At 43.5% G+C, this 27,986-nt stretch overlaps 1 protein-coding gene across 2 annotated transcripts; it reads left to right on the plus strand.

The window, feature by feature from the left end:
• Positions 1 to 44: 44 nt before the first annotated feature.
• On the plus strand, positions 45 to 27,986 carry LOC136473487 (uncharacterized). 2 transcript variants are annotated; one of them, XM_066471125.1, is made up of 4 exons: positions 45 to 693; positions 785 to 889; positions 24,142 to 27,407; positions 27,647 to 27,986. In XM_066471125.1, exons 1-3 carry the CDS (start codon positions 85 to 87, stop codon positions 27,355 to 27,357), a joined length of 3,930 nt encoding a protein of 1,309 aa, XP_066327222.1. In that variant the 5' UTR covers positions 45 to 84; the 3' UTR covers positions 27,358 to 27,407; positions 27,647 to 27,986. The 2 variants fall into 2 exon arrangements, with proteins under 2 accessions (XP_066327222.1, XP_066327223.1); XM_066471126.1 differs by lacking the exon at positions 785 to 889.

Genomic DNA, 27,986 nt, shown 5'->3' on the forward strand with positions numbered 1-27,986 from the left:
GGTTTGAAACAGAGGCGGCCGACGAAGGACGAGGATGACGTGAATCGGCGGGCAAGGAGCTTCATCATTGATAGAAAGAGATGGATGTTCGCAGAGGTCCTGAATCGGCGGGCAAGGAGCTTCATCATTGATAGAAAGAGATGGATGTTCGCAGAGGTCCTGATATTCGCAGAGGTCCTGGTCCTGATGTCCGCAGAGGTCTTGATGTCACTGCACGTCCATAATTCGTCTCCTTCGTCATTCACGATCTCACTTGTCGTCGTTCCGAAGATGTCCCGTACCCCAAGCTGGTATGTTCATTCTGGTACTGTTCCTGCAGACCCAAGCAGGCATCCTGTTGCTGGAGACCCAGCAGATCGCCGCAGCAGCAATGATATTCGCAGAGGTCCTGTTCGCACAACTGCTCCTCGTGCTCCTGCAGATCGCCGCAGCAGAAATGATATTCGCAGAGCTCCTGCTCCTGCTCCTGCTCCTGCTCCTGATGTTCGCAGAGGTCCTCAGTTACCACAGGCTGTTCCGTATGACAAGACTTATGAGCAGTTATCCGCTTACAGCAACAACGAGCAGTTACCGGCTGGTGATTGGCAGTTACCACAGGTTGTTCCGTTTGACAATCCTTATGAGCAGTTACCCGCTACTCTGTTTGACATTCCTTCCGAGCGTGCCCCCATCGAGCGGCCTCGAGCGTGGAAGGTAATTTTCTATTGGTACTTTTTTTTTTGCGTTTACCACTGGCTAAATACATACACATTCAATATAATCCTTACCGGCTGGTGATTGGCAGTTACCACAGGCTGTTCCGTTTGACAATCCTTATGAGCAGTTACCCGCTACTCTGTTTGACGTTCCTTCCGAGCGTGGCCCCATCGAGCGGCCTCGAGCGTGGAAGGTAATTTTCTATTGGTACTTATTTTTTTGCGTTTACCACTGGCTAAATACATACACATTCAATATAATCCCCCTTTTGATTCCAGAAAAAATATTAGTTTTATTTCTCAGTCTTTTCTTCAAGTTTAAACTTGAAGAAAAGACAGAGAAATAAAACTAATATTTAAATTGATTTTTTTGGCGAAGGGAAGGGGATATATTAAAACTCGGCACAGTGCATCCCCAAATTACACATGAAAAAAAAATCTGAAATAAAAAAACAATATTCTATCTAGATTCTCCTGTCTTCTTCCCCAAAGTCATCCCTCGAATGCCGAGCCAAAGTGCAGTCCTTATGTCGAATCCAACGACCTAAAACATTGGACAAGCCGCAAGATCCAGCGCTTCAGAACCAGTTCAAAACGCATCTAAATCGATGAAAGAATATCGACAGTTGCATTGTCGTCAGCATCATATGATACAGATTCATCACCTTCAAAACTTGAAATCCTTTCTGCGGCCATCGACGATGAGATCGATGACCGGGAGTAGATGTCTTCGTTGGGGGAGCCCAAAAGCACCCCCTCCCCTGGCAGATAATGGCCACCACTTGGCCGTCTGCCGATAAAATCGACGCCAGTAACGGTGATCTCATGGTGGCAATCGCTGAAGTCATCACAGAAAACACGATCCCGGCTGAAAATCATCTGATTTCGCCGAAAGATTTATTTGGACTAAACTCTAACCAACTAGAAATAAAATAGCGAGAAAAGAGATGCCCCCTTTTAATTCCTGGCAGACGCACGAGAGAGGAAGAAGGAGAGGGCCTTAGGCGCAGCGGCGCTAGCAAGGAGCAGGCGATGTTTCTCTAGGCGGCTAGGGCAGTCACGGCTCGAGATTTCTAAGAATAGCTAGCATTTTCAATAATTCAAATTCATTACTGATCATCCTTTCTTTATATTCAACCCATACTTTTTTATAGATATATACTCCCTTCGTTCCTAATTATAAGACGTTTTGATTTTTCTAAATAAATTATTTTTATTATATATCTAGACATAGTATATATATAACTAAGTATATAGCAAAAACTATGTATCTAGAAAAGTCAAAGCGTCTTATAATTTGGAATAGACGGAGTACTTAGCAAAGCACACACATTTCCTGATGAGCTAGCCTAGACTTGTATCCTTTGTTACTGATTATTTGTAATTATTTATTTATAAATTTTATTTATATATTCCCAAAATAGTAATCAAAATAAATTTCCATATGGGTGCAAAAACCAAAAGGAAAATTAGCATGATGACATAATAATATTTCTCTAGTGGTAAACTGACAAAAAAAATTACCGACAGGTCTAGCTCGACAGTAAAATTGAATTTCCCCATCGGTTCACCATTAGAGACAGTTTTTCTGTTGGTATTACACGCATAGGAAAATTTTCTTCGTCAAGTTTACCCTTTTTATTTGTGTAGCCATCCCACATAAAAAAGTAAAAGTCCCAACAAAAAAATATTTTCTATCGGTGTTGGACCGTCAAGGTAAAACAAATTAATCTGTCGATCGTGAACACTCACGGGAAAATTATATTTTGCCGTCTAGGATTTTGTAGAGCACCGACAGGATAATAATAATTGTCCCATCTCAGACTACCGACAGAAAAATTACATTTACCCATGCAACTGAACAATATAATAACCATAGTTTTATTTAAAACAGTAGTGGCAGCTTAATAAATATAGATTATGCATATCATAATTTCATAACACATGACAACATCATAGCATACATATAGCAATGATATCACAAATGTTCACCGCATTCACCATAGCATACAGGCATACATAGCATACAAGCATATAAAGATGTCCAAATGTTCCAGCATCTTCAAAAGCATTTTCATCTCAGCAATTCAAGTTTCAGCTATAAGATGACTACCGATATGCATCATTGAACCATAGGTATAACCAAAGCTAACATATCAAAGGCTCCTACTAGTTAGTGTGCAAAAAGCACAACACTACAAAAGAAGAAACCACGACCACATCCATGCTGTTTTGCAACTAAACGCCACCATCACAACAATGCATGATCTCCGTTGTTGTCGGAAGTTTGATTGTTGACAATGTTTGCAGCATTAAGGTCCCCATTGGTGTGGCCAACATCATTACCATTGTTAGCAGATTCTAAGACAACATGAGAAGAGTCAGTTGGCTGCATTTGAAATTAGTTGATAACCCTGCTGTTTCACTGTCATATTTCTTTGAATGGAATCTATGGCCATTGACATCATAACATCCATAGGACCTAACTCAAGGACAGAAACCATAGGACATTTGGAATAGGGCATTGTGAATGCTAGCTGATTTCAGTCACTAAAAAAACAAAAATTATGTGATAAATTTTTTTTACCATGGTTCACAATGTTGGAACAGAACAGTGAAGTGTATAAGAACATTAATTGCTCTTTGAACTAATAAAAAAAAATTGGACCAGATTTTATACCGCGATTATTTTCTAACCAATTAACCTTAAATCACAACAATGCTGGTCCATGCGAACAATATAGCTCTTCCACTGATCATTGTCAAATTGTCTACATGAACAAAATTATTGTTATAATTAGATCATAAATAATCTAAAACGAAACATTAATGATGTTTTTGGAGGAGCATACGTGAAGAAAGCATCCATCTCTGGCATGTTTGTCAATATGCTTAGAAAAGCAACCTTGTACTACTTGTTTGAGATTTCATAAACACCAGGTATTTAAAACTGTCAAGGTCGCATGTACCTTGAAATGAAGATGCACAATCATCATAGTGAGACATCTTATTTCTAATATATGGAACATGGGGTCTAAAATACAGAGTTAGTGTATTTGCATCCTCTTCAACAAGAAGTGCCTCAACAATGCCAGCCTCAACACAAGCGTTTTTTTACTTTTTTCCTATGTCACCTACGAAGTGAGAGCAACATATTACAAATAGCTAACTTATGGTAAGTGACATAAATTAGTTATATGAATATTTCTAGATTTACCTCTCATATGGATAGCGCCAACGTGCTAGGGCAGGACCACCTAATTGTGCATCATAAGACAGATGTATGATGAGATGTTGCATAGCATTTAAGAAACTAGAAGGAAATATCTTCTCCATTTTGCAAAGAAGCAATGCAACATCCTTCTAGAGAGCGGACAACATCTTTTCTAAGTTGTTTGGCACACAATTACGGATAGAAGAAACTAAACTCAGCCAAACAACACCATACATTATCAAACCCATGAAATACTATGGGGAGCAACATTTCCATAAAGTGATAGTCATGACTTTTTAGTCCAAATTTTTTATTTTGCAGTAGATCACAGCACACTTCGGATTGGATGCATATGCGTTACGAAACTTTAATTCTTTGAAACATTGAAGGATGGTTGTCTTATCATCTTTGTGAATGCTGAATGGACCTCTAGGCCTATCCCACTTCCCATTGCTCTTTTGCACCAAATGCATGGAAGGATGGTTACATATAATAGCCAAATCTAGCCTAGATTTCACATTATATATTTGGTCTTTTTAGCAATGTCAAAACATGTGTTCCGTATGGCTTCATCCATATTCTTTTCATTATGCATCACATCTATATTGTGGGGAAGTAGCAACTTATGGAAACATGGAAGCTGCCTAAAACAATGTACGTGTGTCCAATTGTGCAATCTACCATAGGTTTGTGTATCACCTGCAAACTTGTTCACATGGTGACGAGAGTCAAACATAGGGGTATGTTAAGTCCTTGGGAGAGACTCCCGAACGACAGACCCCCGACCGATCCCACCAGGATCACTCAGGGGCTATACCCATAGGCTATATGCTCACATGTACCCTCTGGACAAAAGTTGGGCAGAGCCCGAGCACGCCCACGACCTCTACTCAGGGCTCAAGGGTTCGCCAAGGCCCTAAGCTCCCGACCAATGGCAGCCTGAGCATAACTCTAGCTCGACCCTAGCCCGAGCTATCACTCGGTGAAAGGTCCAAATGGCTAGAGGGCGTTGAATAGCCTATTTAAAAAAATTACAAGGCACTAAAGCAATTGATTAGTACAACAAATGGCGTAATGCAAACTTGCTCTAGCTCTACAAGGGTTGCAAGCCACCTACCCAACAATTCTAGTTGCTATGATCCCTAGGCACACAAGAGGCTAAGTCACTACTCACTAAGAGCTCTAAACAAGGCTACACTAAAGAGCTCCACTAGATAAAACTAAGCTACCAAGCAAGCTCTCAAAACTAGTTACACTAAAGAACTTGCTACAACTATTTTGCAAGAAAGTAATGGAGTAAGTAGGGTGATTATACCGCCGTGTCGAGGAATTAACCAATTACAATATGATGGCAACAAATCACTGGGAGAAATCCAATCAGAAGAATGACATACGATTTTTCTCTCGAGGTTCACGTGCTTGCCGACACGCTAGTCCCCGTTGTGTCGACCAACACTTGGTGGTTCGGTGGCTAAGAGGTGTTGCACGACCCTCGTCCAACAAATGGACACCGCAAGAACCTATCCACAAGTGAGGTAACTCAATGACATGAGCAATCCACTAGAGTTACCTTTCGTCTCTCCACCGGGGAAGGTACAAGACCCCTAACAATCACCGGAGCTGGCCATGAACAATCACCAACACGTGCCGAAGCTGCTCCGCTGCTCCAAGCTGTCTAGGTGATGGCAACCACCAAGAGTAACAAGAACTCCGCAGCCACAACGATCCCCAAGTGCCACTAGATACAATCACTCAAGCAAATACACTTGGAATCACTCCCAATCTCACTATGATGATGAATCAATGATGGAGATGAGTGTAAGGTGTTTGCTTAGGCTCACAAGGATGTTAGGAATGTCAAAGTGCCAAGAGAGTGAGCCCCAAGCCGGCCAAACACTATTCATAGATGGCCAAGCGAAATAGATCCATTGGTCCTCTGCAAGTGCGATCGGACTTGCCTGACCAGATGCACCCAGCGTCCGGTCGGTCCTAGCTGTCCACGTGTCGTGCCTTTGAATTCTATGCGTTTGATCTGAACGGTCAACTCTCAGTCGTGTGAAACGTAAGTAACAACCAGACTCAATGCTTGAACGACCGGACCCTAAACCGCCGAGCGTCAGATCAATTCTAGTAAGGTACCAGAGATGATTTTTACGGATCAAACATGTTAGATCACTGCGGACCAGACGTGCCCTAGAGTCCGGTCAGTACAAGCCTCGCGCACGGTAGTGACGTCAGCGTACGTCAGCGACGACCTCATGCACCCCCTGCACGTCCGATCATGTCTCTTCTCCAGTGTTCGATCGTAATCCTGAGCCATGCCCTCTCTACTGCGTGTGATGGGACGCAGCCTCAGCGTTAGGTCACCGCATCTGATCGTTGCACCGTGCCCTTGGCCAAGTCATCTAGCTCGGCTATAATTGATCAGACACGCCCGGGGTGAGTCAGGTCACCCTGGCGCCAGAGTTCGGTCGCATGCCTTCTCCTCCTTTTCTTTTTCTAAGTTTGCAACCACTTCGCCCTTGCTTCCAACTTGCTAACCACAAAGTGTAGAACTTGTGCTCTCGTGTGTTAGCGTTTTTTTAAAGTATTTTTCAAGGGTCAAAGTTAGCACACTAGGTTCCTAAATGCATATGCAAGAATCATGTCACCTAGTGGCACTTGATAACCGCTTAGCCAAAGATTTCCCCTCTTTATAGTACGGCTATCAATCCTAAATCACTCACACCCTCTATGGTGTCTTGAGTGCAAACCAAAAATGGCTTATATCATAATACCTTTGCCTTGAGCCCATTTTTGTCTTTCTCTTTCTTCTTTTCCAAATGTGAAGCACTTGATCATCTCTTTTGTGGCCATCACCTTCACCATGACCATCATCTAGCTTCACCACTTGGATTGGACTACCTCATCTAAATCACATACTTAGATTAAAGGTTAGTCCTAGGTTTCATCAATTATCCAAAACCAAACTAGGGCTTTCAATCTTCCCCTTTTTGGTAATTTATGACAACATATTTACAAAGATATTCAATGAAATATTTTTGGATTCATGTTGCTTGCCCAAGCATATCACCATGTGTAAAGGTTATGGACAAGTTTCATCAACCCAAATTGGTAGTATTAGCTCCCCCTACATATGTGCTATGAGTTTGGATTTGAAAGCTTGCACATATGCATGGATTGGAAAGTGTGAGAGAGTAATAGCTACCATATGATGCTAAGGTGTAAAGAATGGACCTTTGAAGCATGATACAAATCGAAGTTGCCATTTGAACACCATCCTTAGCACCATGATTTGTTAGATACCACTTGAAAAGCAAAGACAAACTAGATACCTCATGAGATCAACATTAGAAGCAAGGCTCTAGTATCATTTGTAAAAGATCAAGGTATATCTAGCTATCCTATGCATGCTAGTTTTCATTTCATCAATCATTTTCTAGAATCTAGCATACACCACACAAGCATGGATAGGGAATTTAAGAACTTGTGCCATGCAAGCAAACATATGTAATGCAACAAACAAGTTTATGAGCTTGCTCACCCTACTTGTGTGCTTCAATTTTTAATTGATCCCCTTACAATGTCATTTCATTTGTTTGCTCCCCCTATCTCTTACTATCTTTGTGAATTTCTCTCCCCCTTTGTCAATAATTAACACAAAAGGTGATCTCAAATTTTAGATAGGTTGTGGTGAAACTATGTGAAGTGAGGATTATTTTCCCAATTTGGTTCAATCTAGATTACTTGCAAAAGATATTTAACTTGGTTTGATCTAAGGACAAGCTTCTTCACACCTCCAAATAAGGGTTATCTTATACCATGTTGAGTTAAACACTTATAGCTCATTCTCTAGATTAAACACTAGGTTTACAAGCCCACAAACATGTCATATGCTACCACTGGATCATATCAAGCATAGAAGCAATAGTGGTACCATACAAGCATCAAATTCATTTGATTTTCATGAATGAGCCTAAGACATGATAGGAATGACTATATGCACTAAACAAGTCCTTAGCAATGGATGAATGACATATCAATCAACTTTACCTTGCTTTGCTCGAAGGAGAGACATGTCATATAATGGGGGTGCATCAACACATATTTGAGAAGTCAAGTATGTTCAATTCATTCCTTAGCTTGCAAAACCTCTTCTCATCAAGTGGCTTGGTGAAAATATCAGCAAGTTGATCATCGGTGCCCACACTCTCAATGCAAATGTCCTCTTTTTGTTGATGATCTCTTATGAAATGATGGCGGACATCAATGTGCTTTGTTCTTGCATGTTGAACTGGGTTGTTGGTGAGTTTCATGGCACTCTCATTATCACATAGCAATGTCACTTGTTTGAACTTGATTCCAAAATCATTCAAAGTGGCCTTCATCCAAAGTAATTGAGCACAACAACTACTGGTCGAAATATACTCCGCTTCGGCGGTTGATAGTGCTACACTATTTTGCTTCTTTGATGACCAAGGCACAAGTGATCTTCCCATGCAATAATTGGCATATGCCCGATGTGCTCTTTCTCTCAATTTTTCATCCCCGCATAATCGGAGTCTGAATAACCAATTAACTCAAAGTTTGCTCCTTTGGGATACCATAATCCAATATTTTGTGTATGCTTCAAGTACCTTATTATTCTCTTTGTTGCCTTCAAATGACTTTCTCTTGGAGAGGCTTGAAATCTTGCGCATATGCATACACTAAACATCACATCTAGTCTTGATGCGGTCACATATAGTAGGCTTCCAATCATAGACCAATACATCTTTTGATCCACCATGTTGCCACTAGCTTCACTATCCAAGTTACCATTTGTCCACATAGGTGTATTAATAGCTTTGGCATCATCCATTTCAAACTTCTTGAGCATGTCTTTGATGTACTTTCCTTTACTCACAAATGTGCCATTCTTCATTTGCTTGATTTGAAGACCAAGGAAGTAACTAAGCTCTCCAATCATAGACATTTCAAACTCATTAGCCATCATCTTTCCAAACTCTTCACAAAAATCTTGATTAGTTGAACCAAAAATAATGACATCCACACATATTTGCAACACAAACAAGTCCTTGCCAATTTCTTTTGGTGAAGAGAGTGGTGTCAACCTTGCCCATAATGAATCCCTTAGAGAATTGGAAGTCCCTCAATCTCTCATACCATTCTCTAGGTGCTTGCTTCAAGCCATACAAAGCCTTTTTCAACTTATAAACATGGTTGGACTTCTTGTCATCTTCAAAACCGGGAGGTTGCTCAACATAGACTTCTTCATTAATGTACGCATTCAAGAATGCACTCTTCAAATCCATTTGATAGAGCTTGATGTTGTGGGCACAAGCATAGGCTAACAAGATCCTAATTGCTTCCAATCTTGCAACCGGGGCATATGTTTCTCCAAAGTCAAGACCTTCAACTTGAGTGTAACCTTGAGCTACCAATCTTGCTATGTTCCTTACAACTATCCCATCTTGATCTTGCTTGTTGCGAAAGACTCATTTGGTTCCAATCATATTGTGTCCCTTAGGCCTCTCAACTAATTCTCATACTTGATTTCTCTTGAAGTTGTTTAGCTCTTCATGCATGGCTTAATCCAATCAACATCTCTTAAAGCTTCATCTATCTTCTTTGGCTCAATGAATGACACAAATGAGAAATGCTCACAAATTGATGCCAATCTTGATCTTGTTTGTACACCTCTTGAAATATCACCAATTATAGTGTCCAAAGGATGATCTCTTGCAACATTGGTTGGTTGGAGCACTTGCACTTGATTGCTTGAACTTTGTTGATCATTTGGTTGAGACAATGTACTAGCCACTTGTTGTTGATCTTGCACTTTGTCATCACTAGCACTAGCTTGATCTTGATCATGAGACCCACTAGCTTGCACATTTGAGTTAGAGGACACTTGATCTTTGTCATCTTCAACTTCAATCACTTCTCTAGGCTTTGTATCACCAACATCCATCTTCTTCATTGCATTGTCCAATTAAGTGCCTCTCACATCATCTAGATTCTCATCTTCCTCTTGAGAACCATTGGTTTCATCAAATTCCACATCATGAACCTCCTCAAGAGTACCACTAGCCAAATTTCAAACTCTATAAGCCCTGGTAGTAGTTGAGTAACCAAGCAAGAAAGCTTCATCACATTTCTTCTCAAACTTGCTCAATCTTGTGCCTTTCTTCAATATGTAGCATTTGCAACTAAAAACCCAAAAGTATGCAATGTTGGGCTTTCTACCATTCAAGAGCTCATATGGTGTCTTCTCCATCATGGGGTGACAATAGAGGCGGTTACTATAGTAGCAAGCCGTATTGATTGCTTCGGCCCAAAATGAATGACTCACATTGTACTCACTCAACATTGATCTTGCCATGTCAATCAAAGTTCTATTCTTCCTCTCAACTAGGTCATTTGATTGTGGAGTTTACCTAGCCGAGAATTGATGTCTAATCCCAAACTCATCACACAAATCATCAACTCTTGTGTTCTTAAATTCACTTCCATTGTCACTTCTTACTTTCTTGATTGTTGTTTCAAATTCATTGTGAGTTTTCTTGATGAATGTCTTGAAGGTTGCAAACACATCACTCTTATCAACAAGAAAGAACACCCATGTATATCTAGTGAAATCATCCACAATCACAAATCCATATTTGTTTCCACCAATGCTAGTGTATGTGGTTGGTCCAAACAAATCCATGTGCAACAACTCAAATGCCTTAGATGTACTCATCATGCTCTTCTTAGGATGTGTGTTGCCAACTTACTTTCTGGCTTGACATGCACTAGATAGCTTATCTTTCTCAAATGTGACATCTTTTAAGCCTCTAACTAGGTCATGTTTAATCAACTTGTTCAATTGATTCATTCCAACATGACCAAGCCTTCTATGCCATAACAAACCCATGCTTGACTTAGTGAGCAAACACATTGACAATTGAGCTTCTCTAGCATTGAAATCAACCAAGTATAGAGTCTCATATCTAAATCCTTTGAATATCAAGTTAGAGCCATCTACACTTATGATCTCTACATCATCCACACTAAGGGCCTGTTTGGCATGGCTCCACTCCAGAACTCCAGCAACTCCAGCAAAAATTCCAGCCAAACACCCCAGCTCCAAAACTCCTTGGAGCTGCCAACTCCATGGAGCTGTAGTGCAAATGGGGGTGGAGTTTTGGAGCACCTCTTTTGCAACTCCAACTCCACCCAGAGCTGCTCCATCAGACAGTTCCAACTCAACTCAAAGTTAGCTCCACCTGGAGTTCTGGAGTGGAGCAGCTCCACCCAGAGTTGGAGCCATGCCAAACAGGGCCTAAATATGCACTTAAAACCAAGATCACACAATTGAGCTACCGATAATAGGTTGAAGTTCAGGCTCTCTACTAGTAGCACATTAGAAATACTCAAGTCATTGGATATTGCAATCTTACCAAGACCTTTGAGCTTGCCTTTGCCATTGTCACCAAATGTGATACTATCAATCCCATTGCTCTCATTTTCATTGATTGAATTGAACATTGTCGAATCACTGGTCATGTGTTGTGTGCACCCACTATCAAGTACCCAATGCCTTCCTCCAGTTTTGTAATTGACCTACAAAAGAAGATCAATTCCTTTTAGGTACCCAAACTTGCTTGGGTCCTTGAAGGTTAGTTACCAAGGTCTTTGGTACCCAAATAGCCTTCTTCTTTGGGCCCATAATTGACACCCTTGACACCCTTAACAAGCATGTAACAAGAATCAAATCTAATCGAGGATACATTAGGTTGCTTGTTCTTGTTAGTCTTGCAATATTGCTCAATGTGACCAACTTGCTTGCAACTAGTGCAAAACCGACCATTGTTCTTCACAAAACTAGTCTTGTGTGGAGTAAAGGCCGCCTTGCCTTTCTTGGGGCTATAGCCCAATCCCTCTTTGTAGAGAGAAGATCTTTGGCTACCGAAGCACATAAGCAAGCGGTCCTCACCACCATAGGCTTTGTCTAAAGCATGAGTGAGCTCTTTGACCTCCTTCTTGAGGGTCTCATTTTCCACCATTAGTGAGGCATCACAAGTGAAACCATCACTCAAAGATGAAGTAGAAGTGGAAGTGCAACAAGAAGGGTTAGTGGGAGCAATAACAATGGGCTTATAAAAAGATTCATCAAGAATATCACATGTTAGTCCCACATCCCATGACACAATCACTTACTCCTTCTTGGCTTCCTCCATCTTGACTTGCTCGAGGAGATATGAGTGAGCCTTTTCAAGCTTAGAGTGAGCTTTGCCAAGCTTCTTATGGGCTTTCATTAGCCTCTCATGAGTGGCATTGAGCTCATCAAAGGATTGCTCAAGAGATTTGACCTTCTTGCGTAATTCTTTGCACTCCTTTCTCTTCATCTCAAGGCAAGTGCGTACTTGCTCACACATGTCCAAGAGCTCCTCTTTGGTGTACTCCTCATCATCATCACTCCTAAAATCATCACTTTCACAATCATCATCACTCACATCATATTTTACCTTAGTAGGCTTTGCCATGAGGCATGTCGATGGAGTGTCGAAGATGGAAGGCTTGTAGTTGATGGCGATGCTTGCTAGTGCCTCCTTGATGGATTTCTTGTCATCATCACTAGATCCATCATCATCATTGGAGGTGCCATCACTATCCCATGTCATCACATAGCCTCTACCCTTCTTCTTCTTTTGGAAGGTCATTTTATTCTCCTTCTTCTCCTTCCTTTCTTTCTTCTCCTTCTTGTGCTTCTTCTTCTCATCCTCGTCATTATCACTATTGTAGGGACAATCCAATATAACATGATCTAGGCTCTTGCATTTGTAGCATCTCCTCACATACCCCTTGTTGTGATCTCTTCTATTTCTCACACCGTAGTCCTTCTTCTTCATAAATTTGCCCATCTTGCACACAAGGAGAGCCATAGCCTCATCATCAATGTCACTAGCATCTTCATCAGCACTTGATTCTTTCTTGGACTTGCCCTTGTTCTTGGATGATGAGCTAGCCTTGAATGCTACACTCTTCTTCTTCTTCTTCTTCTTGTCTTCATCTTCCTTTTTCTCATCCTTGTCAACCCCTCCCCTTTCCACACGGTATGTCTCTTGTGTCATGACATCAAATAGTACTTGGTTAGGGGTAAGTTACTTCAATCCTCCTCTAATGATGATTAATCTCAATGTCTCAAATCTTAGAGGTAAGCACATCAAGAACCGATGAGAGACATCATCATCATTAATCTTCTCACCCAAAGCCTTCAAATCATTGACAATCACTTGCAATCGATGAAATATCTGGAGAATGCTCTCATCATCCTTCATCTTGAAGCTTGTCAACTTGTCCTTGAGGATGTATAGCTTGGCACTCTTCACCGCTAGTGTGCTCTCATATGTTTCTTCCAATCTCTTCCACACTTCACTCTCTTTCACAATCCCTGATTTACTCAAACACCTTGGAATCAATGGCATTGTAGATGGTGTTGAGAGCCATTGTGTTGCATTACTTGTTGGCCTTGTCATTGTTGGTGAGATTGTCCGGATCAAGAATCACAAAATCACTCTCAGTCACATCCCACACTTGGTCATTGATTGAACCAAGATACATCTTCATCTTTCTCTTCCAATAATCATAGCATGTGCTATCAAAGAACAGTGGTTTGCCCCCCACATGGTTGAACACAATTTGAGCCATCTTTTGACACCGAGGTTGTTAAGCCTTCAATCAAACGGTGACCATGGCTCTGATACCACTTGAAAGATCCAAATGGCTAGAGGGGGTGAATAGCCTATTTAAAAAATCTACAAGACACTAGAGCAATTGAGTAGTACAACAAACGGCGTAATGCAAACTTGGTCTAGCTCTACCAGGGTTGCAAGCCACCTATCCAACAATTCTAGTTGCTAAGATCTCTAGGCACACAAGAGGCAAGTCACTACTCACTAAGAGCTCTCAACAAGGCTACACTAAAGAGCTCCACTAGATGAAACTAAGCTACCAAGCAAGATCTCAAAACTAGTTACACTAAAGAACTTGCTACACCTAGTTTGCAAGAAAGTAATGGAGTGAGTAGGGTGGTTATATCGCCATATCGAGGAGTGAACCAATCACAATATGATGACAACTAATCATCGGGAGAAATCCAATCACAGGAATGACACATGATTTTTCTCACGAGGTTCATGTGCTTGCCGGCACGCTAGTCCCCGTTGTGTCGACCAACACTTGGTGGTTCGGTGGCTAAGAGGTGTTGCACGAACCTCATCCAACAAATGGACACCTCAAGAACCTACCCACAAGTGAGGTAACTCAATGACACGAGCAATCCACTAGAGTTACCTTTCGTCTCTCCACCGAGGAAGGTATAAGACCCCTCACAATCACCGGAGCTAGCCACAAACAATCACCAACACGTGCCAAAGCTCCTCCGCTGCTCCAAGCCATCTAGGTGGTGGCAACCACCGAGAGTAACAAGAACTCCGTAGCCACAACGATCCCGATGTGCCACTAGATGCAATCACTCAAGCAAATGCACTTGGAATCACTCCCAATCTCACTATGATGATGAATCAATGATGGAGATGAGTGGGAGATGTTTGCTTAGGCCCACAAGGATGTTAAGAATGTCAAAGTGCTAAGAGAGTGAGCCCCAAGCCAGCCAAAACACTATTTATAGACGGCCAAACGAAGTAGAGCCATTAGTCCTCTACAGGTGCGATCGGACTTGCCTGACCAGATGCACCCCAGCGTCCGATCGGTCCTAGCTGTCCACGTGTCATGGCTTTCAATTCTACGCATTTGATCTCAACGGTCAACTCTCAGTCGTGTGAAACGTTAAATAACGACTGGACCCTAAACCGCCGATTCCAGTAAGATACCAGAGACGATTTTATGGACCGAACGTGTCAGGTCACTAGGACCGGACGTACCCTAGAGTCTGGTCAGTACAAGCCTCGTGCAGGGCAGTGATGTTAGCGTACGTCAGCAATGACCTCATGCACCCCCTGCATGTCCGATCACGTCTCTTCTCCAGTGTTCGGTCATAATCCCGAGCCGCGCCCTCTCTGCTGCGTGTGACCGGACACAGCCTCAGCGTTAGGTCACTGCATCCGATTGCTGCACCGTGCCCTCGGCCAAGTCATCTAGCTTAGCTATAATTGACCGAACGCGCCCGGGGTGAGTCCAGTCACCCTAGCGCCAGAGTCCGGTCACGTGCCTTCTCCTCCTTTTCTTTTTTCTAAGTTTACAACCACTTCGCCCTTGCTTCCAACTTGCTAACCACAAAGTGTAGAATTTGTGTGCTCATGTGTTAGCATTTTTTAAAGTATTTTACAAGGGTCAAAGTTAGCACACTAGGTTCCTAAATGCATATGCAATAATCATGTCACCTAGTGGCACTTGATAACCGCTTAGCCAAAGATTTCCCCTCTTTATAGTACGACTATCAATCCTAAATCACTCACACCCTCTATGGTGTCTTGAGTACGAACAAAAAATGGCTCCTATCATAATACCTTTGCCTTGAGCCTATTTTTGTTTTTCTCTTTCTTCTTTTCCAAATGTGAAGCACTTGATCATCTCTTTTGTGGCCATCACCTTCACCATGACCATCATCTAGGTTCACCACTTGGATTGGACTACCTCATCTAAATCACATACTTAGATCAAAGGTTAGTCCTAGGTTTCATCAATTATCCAAAACCAAACTAGGGCTTTCACTCGGGCCAGCACCCGATGCCCCAAGTGTGAGCCAACATGCCGAGCTTCCAAGACGTCAGTGGGCTCGGTCACGCAGGTGGCATGACATAATAGAACAAAACCATTCCATCGGCTCTAGGGGCGTTGGGCTCTCGGGCCCACCCATCAGCCCCTAAGCCGATGTGCCTTCACCACCAAGGAAGCCTCAAGAAGGCTCACCTGGTGGAGGCCAAACCGCAACAGACAAGCCTTGATGGTCAAGTGTCAGGGGCCTTAGTGACGTCAGGCGGTGCCCACGGCTCCCCCGACTCCACGACAACACCAAGGTCCATCCACGCCATAGCAGCACCCTCCTAGACCCCGGCGCACAAAAAACTATAGATAGTTGCCTAGAACCACCTTGTACCTGACCTTCCTTAGGATATAAGGGGAAGGTTGGCTCCCAGAGACAGGGACTGAGCAATACAAGTTTAGTCGAACATTGAGCGACCGAGAGGAACAACAGAGTGTTCCGCCCCTAACAACCCAACAAGGGAGAGGACCATTTCCCTTACTAGCTGGGGAAGAAACCTCATCATCGACGAGCTGTAAGATAGCATCGAGCGTCCCCTGCCAAACTCTCATTCTCCTTTGTTGTAACCCCCTGATTTGGGTGCTCTTGAATACGAAGAACTACTCACTGCTGAACATAGGGCCTTGACGGCTTGAACCTAGATACATCGCCATGTCTTCTCTTGTGTTCTTGAGTACCCGAGCCACCGGTGACCCACACTTCTGACATCTGACGAACAATGATGCTTGCCGCAGTAGCAAACCCATGACATGGGTTTGCACATCCTCCCTCGTTAAGGTACCTAGCTGGCTCATCAAACACCTTAGTGTTCTTGTGAAAAGCATTATTTTGCTTTCTAAATGCATGATCTTCAGGGAGGAAACACCTATGGGTATCAAACCAGCAAGCCTTACGACCATTTGGGAGTAGGAATCCTCGACAGCTGAATCCATGTGGGCATGACAACATACCATGGGTGCTCCAGCCAAAAAGTCCCCATATGACATAAAGTCATGTACCGACTAAAGGTAGATTCCTCTCATTGTAAACTCCTTCAACGAAGCATCCCATGCTGTGAACCCCTTCCACAGTTCTTGAAATTCATCAACTAAGGGTTGCATTAAACTCATAAAATGTTTAGTTTTCTACCAAGATGCTCGGGCCTTGGAACAAGTGAGAAAAATATACTCAGGCCTTAAGAGTGTGCCAGGAGGCAGATTCAATGGGGTCACAAAGATTGGTCAACATGAGTAAGGCACAACATTCATATCAAATGGTTGGAAACCAACTGTTGCTATTGCAAGGCGCACATTTCTTTTTTCACTTGCAAAGTTTGGATACTCCACATCAAATTGTTGCCAAGCTTCTGTCACAAGGGTGCACCATCTTACCGCATGTTGTGAGACTGTATGATCTCATTAACTTGGATGTCTCCTCATGCATATATAGCTTTTGCAACCTATATGTGATTGGGAGTTAGCGCAAAACTTTGCGTGCAACCTTAGTTCGCCCTTCCTCATATCAATTAGCACCACAAAAGTCGTATTTATCTTTGTTCTTGTTATCTTTGTAGAATAGCATGCAATTGTTATAGAAAACATCAATTGTGATATATGGCATACCAATACCCTCTAATAGTTTCCTAGATTGGTAGAACTCATTACGTAACTTGGAGTCATCAGGAAGGAGTTCAGGTGTTATGCCTAGTATATCATCATATTGTGCGACCGACATGTTGTATCGTGACTTCACAGCAAGAAAGTGAACTACAACATACAAGCGTGAGTGTGAGGTTCTATCATTCACCAACTCATATGCACTAGCAACCATCCTATATAAAGCTTCGACATATGTTGTTGGTTCCACATCTAGTATAAGTGGATGGTGCCCAGCAAGGTCAACCAACATTTAACCCATCCGATCAATTTCATCAAAGTCTTGTCCATTTACCACATCAAATCCATCATGTGAAATCAGCCCCTCGCCATGCTCAGTCTAAGTTCACCCTTCCATAAAACCATGCCTACACAAATGCATCTTATAGTATATATATCATTTGTGTCTAAGGTAGTTCCAATATTGTGCACAAGGACACTTAATGGTATCATTTTCAGCTACACTGATAATAGAAAATGCACTATTTAAGAATTCAGTGGTTCCATTAATCCATTCATTTGAGGGAGCTTTACCACGCTGCCAATCATTATACATCCATGTTGGGTTTGACATGTTAACTAGCTTTGTTTCAAATACTAATATATTAGATATCACAATAAAGAAAATTGCATTATTTTGGATAAAGGGATAAACATTCCAATATTCATAAGTGGACACTCAAATAAACTATAGAATAACAACATCTCATACAAAAAATAGAACAAGTGAAAAAAGAAGTGTACCTTGAGTGAAGCAGACACCGGTGGATAGGTTTGGAGGGAAGCAGACTGCAATGGTAGATCAGGGGAGGGGGAGACCGTCAGGGAGAGTACTGTTGTCGCGCTAGGAAGAGCACCAGACGGGAAGGGCCCATTCACCGGAGGTGACGTCCCGAGACGGAGCTCAAGCCGGTCGGCCGACCGAGGGCTTGGGGACACGCCTAGAGGGACGACGCCCAACAGCTGGCGGGCCAAGGTCAGGCGCACAGGGGAGAGCAGCAGCCGGCGGGCTTAGACCAAGTGCACAGGAGGGGAGCAGCCGCAGGTGGCCTACAAGCCTAGGCTATGTGCATGGGAGGGGCGCATCCGCCGATGGGCTAGTGGCAGAAATAGGTGAATCGGGGGCGGCGGCTGACAGGGAACGCGATTGCACTGGATCTAGGGAGGCGGCCAGTGTGGGTTGGTGGGAGGTGTGGGGTGGCGACCAGTGGCGGTGCTGGTGTGGCGATCGGTAGCAGAGTCGGGCATGGAGTTGTGAGCTACGCGTGGGTCTCACCGCTTGCTATCGAGCGCGGGTGTTGGGGGCGGCGCCCGATAGGTTAGGGTTGAGATTTTTTGTTTTTTTTCTAATACATTCTCTTTTCGATAAAAGGCGCGAACGGCGAAAGCAGGGCTGGAACGCCAAAAGCAAGGCGCCTGTCGATGTTTCACCACCGATAGCCTGCCACGGGGGTACCCGAGGCAGTTTGTTCGGGCTTCGCCGTATGCAGAACTCAACGGTAACTGCAAGAGACAGTCGATTTATCCTGGTTCGGGCCCTCGACCGTGATCGAGTAATAGCCCTACGTCCAGTCGGCATTAGCCTTTGCGTTGGATTGATTGTAAAGTCTTCTCCCTCTAACTCTCTTCTACTCCCTCGATCTAAGGAGCCCTGCCCTCCTTTATATAGTCAGGAGGCCAGAGTCCTAGTCGGTTTATAATGTAGAGTCCTAGTAGGATTACAGGGTAATATTACTACTAGGATTACATGGGAGGAATCCTAATCAAACTAGATCTCCTCTCTTCCTTGCGGGGTATCCCGTGGGTCCTGCATCGACAAGCCCCCGAGCACTTCATGGTTGAACTCTAGAAACCTTATCTTGTTCCTCCAGGTCTTGCCGAGTAGGAACAAGCGTCGCCCGAGTGCTTTCTAGAGTGAAACCATGTAGCGCTTCTTGAGATCTTCGAGTGGTGTGTGCTTTTTTGAAGAAAAAGCACACCCAACTGGGTGTAGCCCCCGAGCCTCTTGCTATTTGGAACAAGGAGCTGGAGGGTCTTTGTCTTGAAATTGCTTTGATTCTTCGTCGAAGGGCTCCCGAGCATATACCCGGGTTCTTTATAAAAAAGAACTCGGATATAGCTCGGTCCGGGTTCTTTTTGTCGTGAGGCCTTGAAGTGGTCTGTCTTGAAGAAATCTTCTTGGTGACGTGCGCTTTTTCGAAGAAAAAAGTGCACTCACTGAGTGTAGCCCCCGAGCCTCTTGCTATTTGGAACAAAAAGTTGGAGGGTCTTGAATCTTATGTTGTTTGAAAACTGCTGTCTTGAAGAAGTATTCTGAGTGATGTACATTTTTTTGAAGAAAAAGTGCACTCACTGAGTGTAGCCCCCCGAGCCTCTTGCTATTTGGAATAAAAAGTTGGAGGGTCTTGAATCTTATGTTGTTTGAAAACTCCTGTCTTGAAGAAGTCGCCCCCGAGCCTCTTCCTTTGTTTCGCTTGAGTAATGAAAGTACATATAAATATGCACATGCATCCTCATATTCGTGCTCATCTTGCTGACGCAAAATCTTCTCGTTCGACCATGATCCGATCCGAGTAAGGCAACCTAGATAATCCGTCAAAAGGCTTCGGGTGGGCAGTCCCCTCACCGGAGACCCCGTATCACCCCCACCTTAGAATTTCCAAATCACCGCAACAAGGTCGACCTTAGCTATCGAGTAGTTGATCACCCCAACCGAGTAGTCGATCACCGCGGCCGAGTAGTCGGACATGCGACCGGGTGCTCAGACATGTGGTCGAGTAGTCGGACGTCCTGGCGACTTGTAGAGCAGCAACCGAGTAAGACAGCGCGGAGCGTGTGTCTCACCCAACGAAGTAGTGGCCAAGTAAGGCAGCCTGCGGTGGGCGAGCTCCTTACTTGATGACGTGGTCCAGAAAATAGTTCCCTGCAAAGTAATCATACGAAAGTATGTAATAATTGATATACAAGATATCAAGTTGGAAGTATGTCCCAGTATTATAAAAAGCATATTAAATTTTTTCACGTCTTGCTCTTACTAGGTTATGTAATTTCCCTAGGTAGGTAGCCTGTTATGTTTAAACACCTCTCGCACCTTACCGGTGAGTAGGCTTCACGGATTAAGGCCTCAGCAACCCAGGTAAATTAACAACCGTTAAGAGAAGACATTATAAAATGCATATTAAATTTATTCGCGTCTTGCTCTTACTAGGCCATGTAATTTCCCTAGGTAGGTAGCCTGTTACGTTTAAACACCTCTCGCACCTTTCCGGCGAGTAGGCTTCACAGATTAAGGCCTCAGTAACCCAGGTAAATGAACAACCGTTAAGAGAAGACATTATAAAATGCATATTAATTTTTTTCGCATCTTGCTCTTACTAGGCCATGTAATTTCCCTAGGTAGGTAGCCTGTTACGTTTAAACACCTCCCGCACCCAGTTAAATCAACTGTAGTAGAGCCGCGGAGGCATATGGATAATATACGGAGATATATGATGATTAAAGGATATTTGAAAAAATATTAAACCATGACTTAGCTTGATTGACGGCCTCGTGGTAGAATCAGCGTGTGATCTAGACATTTTGCGCTCAGGAGACCCCAGTGGTTGTAGCCCCCGAGCATCAGCTTGCGAGTACTTGGACATGTAGCCGAGTAGTTGGTCACCGCAGCCAAAGTAGTCGGAAACTGTGACGAGTAGTCAGACAACTGGCTTGCTTTCGGCTCGGGATGCAGCCGGACAACTGGCTTGCCCCTGGCTCGGACAGCTTGACGTAGTCGTACCATGACCCGACTTCTTGAGGGAACTCTGAATGTACTTCGAGTTGTATTCTTGATAGGCCGAGGCCGCGTTCCGGAGCCTTGTCGGAAAAGAACTCGGACTATTCTCGAAAGAACTCGGAATGCTTTCCGAGTTGAATTCTTGATAGGTTGATGCCGCGTTCCGGAGCCCCACCAGAAAAGAACTCGGTTTCTCGAAAGAACTCGAGTAAGACTCCATCTCGGATGCAGAGCCTGAGTTTGAGTCGGATGCGTAAAGCCGCGAAATCTGAGTTGGATCGGACATCACGAGCTGCGCGATTTTCCCGGCGATTTGATCTGCCGTAGTTGCCGAAATAGCGAGGTCTTCATGGTGATCCGAATCTTCGAGGAGACGGCCTTGAAGCTTGCCGTTGTCGTCCGCCTCGCAGATCCATGAACCGAAGATGAAGGTTGATCCCGTCGAGAAGATCATGTTGACGAGGTCCGTCGAGCTCTCGGATGCAAATTCGCAGAAAGCCCCTACCTGACGCACCAGCTGTCGATGTTTCACCACCGATAGCCTACCACGGGGGTACCCGGGGCAGTTTGTTCGGGCTTCGGCGTATGCAGAACTCAACGGTAAATGCAAGAGACAGTCGATTTATCCTGGTTCGGGCCCTCGATCGTGATCGAGTAATAGCCCTACGTCCAGTCAGCTTAGCCTTTGCGTTGGATTGATTGTAAAGTCTTCTCCCTCTAACTCTCTTATGCTCCCTCGATCTAAGGAGCCCTGCCCTCTTTTATATAGTCAGGAGGCCAGAGTCCTAGTCGGTTTACAATCTAGAGTCATAGTAGAATTACAGGGTAATATTACTACTAGGATTACATGGGAGGAATCCTAATCAAACTAGATCTCCTCTCTTCCTTGCGGGGTATCCCGTGAGTCCCGCATCGACAGCGCCAACGCCAAATTGTTGCGGTGAATTAAGTTTCCCCGTGCGTGTGTAATTTTTCTTGTGTGTAATCTAAATACCGATAGAATAATTAACCTTTTTTTCCTGTGCATTTCTATTGACGGAGTAATTACATTTACCCCATGTGTACTACCACACATAGAAAAATTCTTTCATTTTCATGTGGGTTTACGTATTTTTGTGTCGGTATTTTGGAAACCGACACGTTAATCACACATTTTCCTCTGCATTCTCTGAAAAAACTACAGAAATATTCAACACTCACAGGGCAATTTCCGTTTCCAGTAGCATCGCACAACAAAAGATATTCTTCTTTCAATAAGATCAAATTATGACGGGATGAACCGAAAATTGATGCAGGTAGATATTGCCACATGCACTTGGCATCCTTCAGCTCAGGCATTCCTTTAGAAGATTGTTCCCTGCCTTTGTGACTGCACACAGCTTAATATGTAGGCTTAGAACGGGGTGTTTGGATGGACTAAACTGATCTTTATTACATGTTTTGGATGCCAACTGGAAGGCCTAAACATGAACTAATCCTGGTCTAATAAAAACTAATAGAGGCTAAATGATGAGTAGAACTCATTAGAAAAAAAGAAAAATTTAGTTAGTCCCCGTTTAGCCTATTACCCAATGACGAACTAAACTTTAGTCTGATGATCCAAACAGACCCTTATTTGATTTTCTTGAATTCCTCATATGAAGGCAATGTAACCATAAAAGTATTTTAGCCACGTGGCAATGCTTCCTAGTTCCAATCATCACTCATAGATCTAGTAGCAAGTTCAGAATGCACCAACTGCACCTTAATCCCACCGCATGCCAACGGATGCTAAAAATGGTTGGTCAAGCACTCCGGGTGGCACCCTTGCGGCCTAGGTTCGATCCCCTATAGGGGCGAATTGTAGTGCCGGAGGTAAAAAAATCCCCTCATCTGCCCCGCGCTACCTAAAATACAGGTTTGTGGCACCGGCCACTCACAGGGTAACGGACCCCTGTGTGCGGGCCGGGTACGAGGTTCGGGGATTTTCTCGGAATAGGTGAGGAGTCCTCTACCTTAATGCAAAATGCTCAGGGGGCACATGCTATCCCGTGCAGTCCGAGTTTTTTCAATCCCACCGCATGGTGAGTAGCGCCGTTGAAGACAAAATTGGTGCCTCGAGCTTATAATATATTCTAGTGCTGCATTCGGCTTCAGCATCTTCGTCATTTGACATTTGGCTTCATCGTGGGGTTTTGATCTATAAGAGAGAGATATAATGATATGTATAGGTGGTTGTAACTTAGATGCAAATTTAATGGGTTATCTGGATTATCTATTATAATGGCAAGCTGGTAATTTCCAGATTCAAATTTAGAGGATCACTGTAGACTATGTTTCATAATGGCAAAGGTACGGTGGATAATTCTAACTTGGATTTAGGGTCTACATTATATTATATATGGTGATTACAATCAATTAAATTGATAGCAAGATCTTTCTTACTTTGTAAGAATTTCCAATATTTATACAGAAAGATTTTGCCAACCTATATACAGAAAAGAACAGAGATACCTGTTACCTATTGAAAGATGTTTGACCACCTGGGGCATAGAAATACGTTTCCTAAGAGACTTTGGTTTTGCCTAAAAACTTTTCTCAAACATATTGATCGTATTAGGAAAGACTAAAGCATATCTTAGTTGTTTTGCTAGGACATTTCACGTACTCTCTCCGTCCTGTAATATTAGCGTATTCAAGCATTCAAAAGTTATACCCAAATATATGAGATTCTAAGGGGACATCAAGCATTCAAAAATTATATCCAGATATAAGAGATTCTAAAGGGGACAGAACAAATTTGCATTAAATAGGTGCATAAATTTGGTAGGTATTTTATTGTTACTAGCTATTTATCAATCAACACTATTAATCATGTTGATGATAGCATCCAATTAGGAAATAAAGTGAGGGTACGTCTCTTATTCTATCCTAAGATCTCTAGAATGCACTACATTATATGACAGGTAGGATAGGGTATACAGCAAGTAATGTTACTTATATTAGGCATGAGCATATACGATTTTTTTCCAGCCGAAGTGCCCTGAAATACCTATTGTTGTTGAATGCAGAACTTCCACGCGGTTACTGTGAAAGAGGCTGTGCAATGCATAACTCCTTATTTAGAGGATACAAGCCAACCAAGTCAGCACATCTACTTCGATGGATGGATAGGGCTTGGTGCATCTGCGGTCCTTACATCTATAGCTGAAGACTCTCCACCATCTGTGAGAAACAAATTCGATACAATCATCCATATTGATTGTTCTAGGTGGAAAAACCGGAGAGAACTCCAGAGGAAAATTGCACAGAAACTAGGGCTTCCTCAGCATGTAATGGACATTTTAGATAAACAAGACGAGGAGGACGATTTCAGCGCGGCAGATGAAGGCTCTAGGATTGAGATAGTAGCTGTCGGGAGAGAGATTCATCAAGCCCTGCAAGGACAGAGTTGTCTAGTAGTTTTCCATAATGGGAGCACTAACATGGTTGACTTGAATGATTTTGGCATTCCTCAACCTGCAGATCGATGGTCAAACTTTGTCCGGAAGGTATTGTGGACTTTCCGTGGAAGGCTTCATGCCATCCCAGGAATGAAGCCAGCAGCCGATCCAACACGTGCTCCTTCAAGTTCAAGTGCAGAATCAACTAAGCCTAGTAATGGTAATCAATCACAGACAGATCAGGAAGAGCTCTCAAGGGAAAATGTTCCAGCGACAGAGGGAGCAAAAGTAGACAACTCACAAGTTTATCTTTACTCGTATCTTGAGGATAGTGAAAGTGAACAGTGGAATGGACTAGTACATGAAGAAGCTGCAGAAATAGCTCAATACAGTCGTAAGCTTGGTGTCACCTCAGAAACAGCTGCATTGTGTTGCAAGTATATGTTGTTACTGAATTCCAGGGGCGTCGACGTACTGGACTACAACTGGGCCACCCATGCCTCCAACTATTGGATTTGTGATGGAATTATACAAGAATATCAACAGGACAAAGCATGGGAGGTAGCCACTGCTTTGCTCGAAGAAATGAAACTAGAGGACTTCTCATCCTATAGATTGCCTGATTTTGGTGATAACACACGCTGGGTGGTAGCCACCGATTCTGATACGGCTGAAGAAATTAAGCCTGAGACAACATCATTTTTTTGTTCTAATAACAAAAGAGGACGGGTAGCGTCATTACCCACTAAAATATTCCAGAGATCTGCTGAGAAGCTTCATGTACTGAAACTTTGCCTCTGTACTTTCAGCTTTTCTTCACCGCCTTTCCTTCATTGTCGGAAGATAAGATTTCTTGGACTGGATAAGTGCAAGGATCAGCTGAAGAAACTAGAGGAAACAAAACAAGGAAAGGAGGAAGATGATAGACGAAAAATTAATTTCTTCCAGAATCTATGGGTGCTTGACATATGTGACACAGATTGGGAGCTGGACTTATCCCCAAATATAATTGAGAGTATGCTTAAAAACATCAGGGAGATAAATATAAAGAGGGGAAGAATCTGGAGCAACAGTTATGCATGGACATGGAGACATCTACACAACATTCACAAGCTTCGAGTGATTGAACCTACATTACATTGGAAAGACGAGGGCAAGGATGAAGAGAGGAAGGATGAATTCATGAATATGTCCAAGCTGGAGCTCCTTGACTTGTCAGGGAATAGCGCAGTACAAGTGTTGCCAAGATTATCAGGCGCAAGTAGCCTCAGTACTCTGGTTCTAGATGGCTGTGTTGGGTTGACGACGGTCGCCCCTGAAGCGCTGCCTCCATCCCTGGAAACATTTAGCTTTGATGCAGGGGAAGGAAAGGACGACAACAAGAAAGCTAAGATCTCTCGCATCTCCATGGCCGGTTGTGCAAGGCTGGTGAACTTCAGATTGCGTGGATCTCTTCCGAATCTTGAGGAGCTGGACCTTTCAAACACGTCAGTCAAAACACTTGACTTGAAAGATGAGGTGGTGCAGGTCCCATTCCTGCAACGACTCATTTTGTTGGGATGTGAGAAAATTCGTGCTATACTTTGGCCAAAGGCTGGAATACCCAACCTAGTGGTGCTACACATTGACACTCGAGGAGGCACAAAAGAAGCTAGATCAAAAGCACCTCATGATGCTGATTACACTTTGGTCATCAGCAAGGAACATGAAGAGATGTGCCATGCACGTGTTGCTGTTACGGACATGAGGTTGCTTCAGTCTTTGTTGCTTGCAGGTAGCAACAAGTTTTGCTGGAACACAGCAAGATTTAATCTGAATCTCTACTTGTCTTCTGCTAGCAAAGATGATGGGCAAAACAACAGGAAGGAGAAAATGGGCCACCCTTATAACACCGGACGATCAGTTGCCTCACCTCAGCACAAGTCCCCAATCCTCAAGAGTCACCAGATCTATAGTGATATCAACACTGACAAGGCAACTGGCAACCATGGTGGCAGCAGTGCGCAGCAGTTTCAGCCACTGGACTTCCATATAGACATTTGTGAGGAAATAAGCAGTGCTAATGTGGTCACCGAACAAGGAATCAGGGCTGTGAGATTTGTTCTTAATAAGGTCAACTCATTGCATGTGCACGACAGCTTTTCCATCAACACTGTTGTCCCTGGAAGCATGGTCACCCGTGAAAGTTGGTCCGGTCTCAAGTGGTGCTCCATCGAAAGATGCCCTGATTTGAACATTGTGTTCGCCACTGATGATGTGTTCTGCTTCCCTGAACTAGAGACATTTTGGGGGGCTCATCTTTTGACTGCACGCTGTATCTGGAGCAAAGGATGGATAGCCCTTCCATATTTTGGAAAACTTCGGGCTATAAACCTGCACTTGTGCCCCAGACTCACATTTGTCCTCCCACTGTCATGGTCCCAAACCTTGTCATCACTAGAGACCCTTCGCATCATCTATTGTGGTGATCTCAATCAGGTCTTCCCTGTGGAGGCAGAGTTTGTGAAGGAATTATCTACTGGCCATCCAAGAGGCGAACTGGAACTTCCAAACCTGAAGCACATACACCTGCATGAGGTCCCCAAGCTTCATCAGATATGTGAGGTCAAGATGTTCGCTCCCAAGCTCGAGACCATCTGGGTGAGGGGATGCTGGAGCCTCAAGCGCATCCCAGCCACCACAGACCGCCCGGACAACCGCCCTGTTGTGGACTGCGAAAAGGAATGGTGGAACAAGCTGGAGTGGGACCGAGAGAAGACTCGCCACCATCATCCCTCCCTCTTCCTGCTGCGCCACTCCAAGTACTATAAGAAGACCCTGCTCAGAAGCTCGGTTCTCCGGTGAGCCTTGCCGACCTGATGACGTACTAGCTACTCCAGTCAATGCACCTCCAGGTACACACGAATGACTAGGTTCCTCTCTCACATGCTTGTGCCCATGAGGAATATGTATGTATCATATATGCATATCTTATATGTCTGCAGCAACCTCTGCATCCTAATTGAAATGCAATATAGGAGTATGACAATTTAGAGTCAGCTGTAGCTTATCACTATGAGCAAAACTAGCTAGTTCTATTCGTTCTTTATTATAGTTTCCCCTAATCACCTCTTTTATTACTGTAACTCTCTAGGTGTCCTGGTGGATATACATCGCGGAGATGTCTCAGTTGCTACCTACTACGGCGTGCTTCCTTTCCATTGCTTTGCCACGTCTTCCGTGTGTTTTCTCAAGAATAAATTGGTGGCTGATGCTGGTTGCATTGCATCCACCAAGTTGCATTGGGTGTGCTTGATGCTATGTGAGTTCGTGTCCATGAAGCACGGCTTGTTTGCTTGGTGTTGTTTGTGTATTTATTTTGTGTGTATGCTTGAAATAAGAGGGAGGGTGTCATGTGGCTTGGCGCTCATGGTGTGTCAGTGTTTGAACTGCACGATATTTTCACAGTTTGTAACTTTGTATGCGTGATGAAT

The sequence above is a fragment of the Miscanthus floridulus genome, chromosome 8 (assembly GCF_019320115.1).
Source record: "Miscanthus floridulus cultivar M001 chromosome 8, ASM1932011v1, whole genome shotgun sequence".
In the NCBI taxonomy this organism is placed as follows: domain Eukaryota; kingdom Viridiplantae; phylum Streptophyta; class Magnoliopsida; order Poales; family Poaceae; genus Miscanthus; species Miscanthus floridulus.

What these genes read in the sequence shown, in the direction of transcription:
- LOC136473487 (XM_066471125.1), top strand. Translation starts at nt 85, where the DNA reads ATGTTCGCAGAGGTCCTGAATCGGCGGGCAAGGAGCTTCATCATTGAT. An exon ending in AGCGGCCTCGAGCGTGGAAG is followed by an intron (nt 694 to 784) that starts GTAATTTTCTAT and finishes GGTGATTGGCAG; the next exon opens with TTACCACAGGCTGTTCCGTT. An exon ending in AGCGGCCTCGAGCGTGGAAG is followed by an intron (nt 890 to 24,141) that starts GTAATTTTCTAT and finishes TGTTGAATGCAG; the next exon opens with AACTTCCACGCGGTTACTGT.